The following is a 6600-nucleotide window of genomic DNA, read 5'->3' on the forward strand; positions in this document are numbered from 1 at the left end:
AGTGGGCAGTGTTCACTCCTGCCCTGATGACGCTGTTTATTTTGAACGACGGTTGGGCTGAACAATTTTTTGATCTTTGTTTTGTTCCCACACGTTTTCCGACAATCCCCGCCTCACCTTTCTACGATTGGTTAATCCGTGGTCATTTCTGAGTATTGATTGGCTGATAGCTGCTTGTATGTCCTAAACCAATAATAAATCCGGAGGCGGGCTTTAAGGAAAACGGGTGCGAAAGAAAGGCGTTTTCGTTGTCAATAATGAGCGATAAATGTAGTAGGTTGGTGTTGCACCGTGCAGCTTGTGTATGAGATGATATTAATAAAGTGATATTTATGAGCAATATGAAGAATGGAAGAGGACGATGTGACCATCAGAGAGCAGAACTTCCACAGCCAAGTCCGGGAATACATCGTAAGTCGTGTTAGCTTAGCTGTTAGCAGCCTAGCCCGATTCCGTCTGCTGCAGTTTGCGTGATAGCCGGTTAGCTAGTTAGCATTGTGATGCTTTTGCAAAGCCAGTCATTAATTGTATTATTTATTATTGTTTAGTAGCGGAATTTGCACATTTAAATCACATCGAAATGGAGAGTTCGCTGTGTATTTATTTTTCTTGTTTGCTGAGCTATTGCCAATTATAGATACATACAATATCGTTAAACCCAACGAAAATCTTATACATTTTCAAACCAGACACACATTTTATATAAAAATATTCACACCTCCTGATTATTACTTATTTGAGCCACGTTTGACAGCTGTAGGGTAAAGTCTGCAGGGTCAAAAGTATTAAGACAGCAGCTTAAATGATTAATTTGGAGGTGTGGACAGAATTGTGACGTCATAATGTCAATTAATAAATTTTACTTATTTGATTACTGATGAAGCTGGACTGCAGCTGCTGACTTCTTTTGACCGCACACAGTACGTGGAACAGTGGTCGCTTCTGGGTTTCCGTATCAGGTCTGAAGGTATCTCCCAAACCATCTGAGTTTCACAGTCCTGTAAACGATCCAGACGTTCCGATTCTTCTCATCGGAATCGACGTCTGCAGGGTTTTAACTTTTTAAACGGGCGGCTCGGTGGGTAGCACTGTCGCCTCACAGCAAGAAGGTCCTGGGTTCGATCCCCAGGCGGAACAGTCCGGGTCCTTTCTGTGAGGAGTTTGCATGTTCTCCTCCGGGCGCTCCGGTTTCCTCCCACAGTCCAAAGACGTCCAAGTGAGGTAAATTAGAGATGAACTGATGAATCTTGTGTAAGCAGTAACTACCGTCCTGTCATGAATGGAACCACAGTGTGTAAAACATGACGTTATAATTCTAATAAATAAATAAATCATAAATAACAAATTTTTACTTCTGAATCTGATGAAACGTGGCGTCGTGGTGATTCCTTGTGTTTGTGTGTGTGTGTGTGTGTGTGTGTGTGTGTGTGTGTGTGTGTGTGCAGATCTGTTTCCTGCTGTTCGCTGTGCTTTACATCGTGTCCTACTGCATCATCACCCGCTACAAGAGGAAAAGTGGTAAGGACTCCGGCATTTTCCCCCTCTCTTGCCCTCAGCTGACCTTTGCCGGTCGCAGGACGCCCTTGTTTGCCGTAGTCAGACGCAGGCCACCCACCATCCATATGGGGGGGGGGGGGGGGTCTCGGCATGGATGGACCATCCGTATTTGTACCGACTCGGCCAGCTGTATCGGACTCGAATCTTTGGTGGTGGTTCAATTTTTGCCGTGCTATAAACCTGGCACAGGCTGCAGTTGCGCCCCCTGCTGACTAGTAGAGGCTTCTGCACGAGGTGCACCCCCTGTCTTTCTGTGAGTAAAGAAAAAGGTGAGTCTGCGACTCTCCACGGTCAGGGTGGGGGGTCTACTATCAGGGAATTGGACACGACTAGGTGGAAACAAGAGGAGCAGTGAAATCTGGCGTATTTATGAACAAAACAGAAAGAGATTTGTGATGCCGGCATATATTAGGGAAGTACGAATCAAATAAAGATCAGCCTGTCCTGGGCAGCCAGGCTATCGCTTCGTCCAGTCCTGCGTTTATTTATATACTGATGTTTAATGTTGTAAAGTTTAGGTTGTAATGAATGTTTTTTCTTGTGCTCGTAGATGACCATGAAGATGAAGACGCTGTTGTTAACAGAATATCGTGAGTAACTTCTTGAACCTTGTTTTCAGTCCGACTCGGATTCTGAGGTTCGGTTCTTCATCTTGGAACCTTGGTGCAGTCTGACGATAATACGAGGGATCTTCAGAAAGTTTCCTCACTTGTATATTTTGAGAGGCGCTTATAGTCCGGATCTAGCGCCACCGCTCTTATATCTGTATCTGCCTGTGCTGTTTGAACAGGGGTGTCCAACAAGCTCATGGTCAGGTGTCAGTGTGTGTACATGATGAAAAGTTTGATTCCTATGTGGAGCGGTCCGGGTCCTTTCTGTGTGGAGTTTGCATGTTCTCCACGTGTCTGTGTGGGATTCCTCCCACAGTACACAGTGTGTGAGTGAGGTGAACTGGAGATACAGAATTGTTGACTGTGTTTGAGATTAAACTTGATCTGATGAATCTTGTGTAAGCAAACTTTTGTTGTAGTCTGTATTTAATCGTATATGCTATAATAAAACGAGCGTCTCTGTTCCACCAGGATGTACCTGTGTACGTTCACCTTGGCTATATCGGCGGGCGCGGTCCTTCTCCTCCCGTTCTCCATCATCAGTAACGAGATCCTCCTCTCCTTCCCTAAAAACTACTACATCCAGTGGCTCAACGGCTCCCTCATCCACGGTGTGTACCGCCCTGCTCGCACTGTTGTGCAGTTTAGTTATGAAGTTGTGATTCTGTAGTGTCGTGTGTGTGTGTGACCACCGGGGGGCGCCAGATCATCGGCGCAAAACCGCCTTTCTGCTTTATTCGGTTAGCACACGTTCAGGCACACCCGTCGTTACCAAAGCTTTTATAATATGTTTTAAATGTGTCAACAGTTTGGGGAAGGCCCTTTGCTTTTCCAGCATGACTGGATCAAACAACAAACTGAGCTTCATAAAGACGTGGTTGGAATTCAGACTGAAGGAACTCCAGTGGTCTGATTTCAGTTCCATTTAAACAGCTTTGGGATGAATTGGAATGTAAACTGTGAGCCAGACCTGCTCAGATATTAAATATAACCCCCCAAACTCCAAGATCTAAATATAAAATGCTTTATATTTTTATATTTATAATAAAATGAGGGTTGAAGGTGCAGTTTCGTGTTTGGACACCAGATGGTGCCAGAGTACCGCGCAGATACAGAACCAGAGGGTTCCTCATGTTCTGCTGATCAGTTTGCTCTTCCAGGTTCTTCCAGCTTCATGAGTTAAGACATTTGATTAAAAAATCTAGAGACGTAGAGCGTATATGATGATCAATTGAAGTCGTGATTGTTTGAATGATCTCACACAGCGAGTACTGATCATACCAAAGGCTCAGGATTTTTACTGGTGGGACTTTGGGTCGTTCTAGAGAAGCTCATGAGTTTGTGGGTTCTTTCACTTCTGCTCCGTGTTAGCGAGGGCCCTTATTATGGGTTTGTGCAGATGATCGTACAGAACGTTCTACAGTTCCGCTGATGTGACTGCATATGCATGCTCCCAGCCTTGCAGCAACAGTTTAGGGAAGGCCCTTTCCTTTCCTGTGCACAAAGCGAGCTCTATAAAGACATTCCTCTAATTTCCTTCGGGATCAATAAAGTATCTATCTATCTGTGTGTGTGTGTTCTTCCTGCAGGGCTGTGGAACCTGGTCTCGCTCTTCTCCAACCTCTGTCTGTTCGTGCTCATGCCCTTCGCCTACTTCTTCCTGGAGTCGGAGGGATTCGCCGGATCTAAGAAGGTACTCACGAAAAGAGCGTGAACGATTTCGGGAGGGGATCGAACCCCTGAGCAGAGATTTGAACCAGCACCGGGCTGAGTCTGGGTCCGAACGAACCTCTAGTCCATTATGGGTTTGTCCCAAAATCAGCTCGGTGGGCCAAATCGGGTCCCGCATGTACCCAAAGCTTTATAAGTCAAGGGTGCTCCGCCCAAAATAAATAGGTTCCAAACATGGAACTGAAATATAGCAGGATTATCAGCAGGAACCGCGTGGAAAGAGAAACCGTTGATGCTGATGGTGCATCCTTGGTTCCAATAAATGCATCCGGTTCTCTAAACAGCACCAAGGTTCTAGGAGGCCCAAATGGAACCAGTTAAAGATCCGGAGTTACTTTAGTGTAAAGCGCTGCGTATAGACGTACGTCCAGACCGGCAGCGATTTTTCACCTCGCGTCGGCCTGGGTTCACATCAGCGGCATCAGTTATCATACATGTGTACAGTATATCTATCTACAGGATCTCCAATATGCCAGCTTGTTTGGCAGCTGGGGTCAGAGGTCAGGGTCAGTCGTTGTACAGCGCCCGTAGAGCAGAGTGGTTTAAGGGCCTTGCTCAAGGGCCCACCTTGCAGCCTTTCATAATGACAGTTCGAAGCTCTACCCACTCAGCTAAAGCCACAACATCGTCGCCTGTTGGCGTTTGGTTACCCTGGTTGGCATGGCGGTATGGTGGTACTTTGCTTGCTGGTATCTACAGATCCTATAGAATAAACAATCTGACCACAATTCGGACGTGTTCGTGCTAAAAATCCTAATCCCTGTGTAGTCCATCACTGACTGTACATCAACGTGGCACTGAGCTTCTCTTCCATCTCTAGTAGGAGTGCCTCAACTCCGCCCCGGTCGATGCTTAGTTCCTATTAGCATAAATGTAAATATGCCATTTGTTTTGTTGTGCCGTCGACTCCGCCCACTTCGCGATGCTAACGTTAGCTCCGCCCACTTAACGGAAATCGTGGCTCTGATTGTGAATAATCGTGTCGGGTCGGGTCGGGTCGCATCGCCGCGGTGTGATACACGTGCAAGTCTGAGAGATTCGAACCCCTGAGCTTCTGGTTTGGTCCCAGCCGATCGTAACGAATCCTGAATAATAATAATAATGTTATAAGTTTATAATCAGTGCAGCGGGGACAGTTAAGGTTCTGTACTAGTAATCAGAAGGTTGCAGGCTCAAGCCCCAGCACTGCCAGCAAGGCCCTTAACCCTCAAAACTGTCAAACGGTTGCTTTGGATTAAAATATAGGGCGGCTATAACCTAGTGGTTAAGATACTGGACTTGTAATCAGAAGGTCACTTGTTCAAGCCCCACCATTAACAGGTTGGCACTGTTGGGCCCTTGAGCAAGGCCCTTAACCCTAAATTGCTCAGACTGTTTACTGTAAGTCGCTTTGGATAAGGGTGTAAAAAGGGGTGGTGGCCTGACCTAGGCAGTATGGATGCAGTTTCTGAATTTCAGTTCGACTCAGTACGACGTCCAGATTCGAACCCAAGCGTCTGCATGTCGCCTGACCTTTGTCTTCAGGGCGTCTCCACCCGCAGAACTGCCGCTCACTGGATGCTTCTGTCTCTCGGAGCAGATCAGATCTTTATTTTCCTCTTGTGTTCAGTGTTTGATGTGGAGATGATCAAAGGCTCCTGATTCGCCTCTATATGACCCCTTTTCCACCAAAAAACCCTGGTTCTTGAACCGGTTCTGTTCGGGTTTCTCTGAACCTTGGTGTTCTGTAGAGAACCGACGCGCGTTTCCACCAGTTTCTGAGAACCGAGCAGCATCATCATCGGTGGGCGTTACTTACTAAGAGTTAAGAGCGGTAATATCATGGTGGAGTGTGTGGATTATGTGTGAGCGTTTGTGCTGCTGTTACAGATGTTCGTTTTTATGTAAAAAAACATCGATCTAACTATCGGTGATAAGAAGACGTGACGTGTTCGTCTCAGTTGTTGTTTTATTTAGTTCATTAACGTGAGAAGAGTTTTGTGCTTCGGTTTCACCGCGACTCTCGAACAAACATCTGTGTGAAATAACCATCAAATCTACTCTATAATACCACGTGTATCTGTGTGTAACTGGATTTACTTCTCGTGTGTTTATGCAGCTCGGGGAGATGAAAAAGCTTCACGCTTTATTTATCACGTTAAGCGAGTTCCGTTCTGTCCGGGTCACTTTTATCTCGTAATATCAAAACGGCAAACTGGTTCAAAATGTAATCAGTTGAAGTTTAAAAGATAAAAATGCAGCATTAAGCTCCATACGAGACCCCAGCGGACGCCGTTGTTGCTAACGCGCTATGCTGTACAACATGACACGCCCACAGGTGACGTCACGGTTCGGGCTGAATAACCCAGTATTCTGTGGTGCCAGATCGACCCGCTAGTTCTCTGTCTGGAACCTCTCTTTTCTCCGGTGGAAACACGCGGAACCGGTTCAAAATCAAGTTCGGGAACCGGAACGGGCTCCGTGCCGCGTCGGTGGAAAAGGGGTATATGAGGACACAGTATAATTTAACCTGAGCTCACGCTGGCCGAAAGTATGCGGACGCCCCTCCTGAGTCGTCGTGTTCAGGTTCGGTTCGGATCTAACCTGAGCTCGGCGCCGTTACGTGTCTAGGCTGAGCCGGCCGACTACGTGGGTACGAATTCCCATGATAATCGGTGCGGTTTGGTTGAAGCGGCTCCTCGGCCCCTCCCGCTCTGACCCC

The 6600-nt window shown here is 46.7% G+C and overlaps 1 protein-coding gene across 1 annotated transcript in view; it reads left to right on the forward strand.

Annotated features, from left to right (window-relative positions):
* Nucleotides 1–206: 206 nt before the first annotated feature.
* lmbr1 (limb development membrane protein 1) overlaps nucleotides 207–6600 on the forward strand; it is a 37702-nt gene continuing 31308 nt past the window's right edge. Inside the window, exons 1-5 of the mRNA XM_062993729.1 lie at nucleotides 207–411; nucleotides 1446–1518; nucleotides 2108–2147; nucleotides 2640–2779; nucleotides 3758–3861. Coding sequence (XP_062849799.1) covers nucleotides 349–411; nucleotides 1446–1518; nucleotides 2108–2147; nucleotides 2640–2779; nucleotides 3758–3861 — 420 coding nt within the window. The 5' untranslated portion in view covers nucleotides 207–348. The remainder of the gene's footprint in view (nucleotides 412–1445; nucleotides 1519–2107; nucleotides 2148–2639; nucleotides 2780–3757; nucleotides 3862–6600) is intronic.

The sequence above is a fragment of the Trichomycterus rosablanca genome, chromosome 4 (genome assembly GCF_030014385.1).
Source record: "Trichomycterus rosablanca isolate fTriRos1 chromosome 4, fTriRos1.hap1, whole genome shotgun sequence".
NCBI classification, from domain to species: domain Eukaryota; kingdom Metazoa; phylum Chordata; class Actinopteri; order Siluriformes; family Trichomycteridae; genus Trichomycterus; species Trichomycterus rosablanca.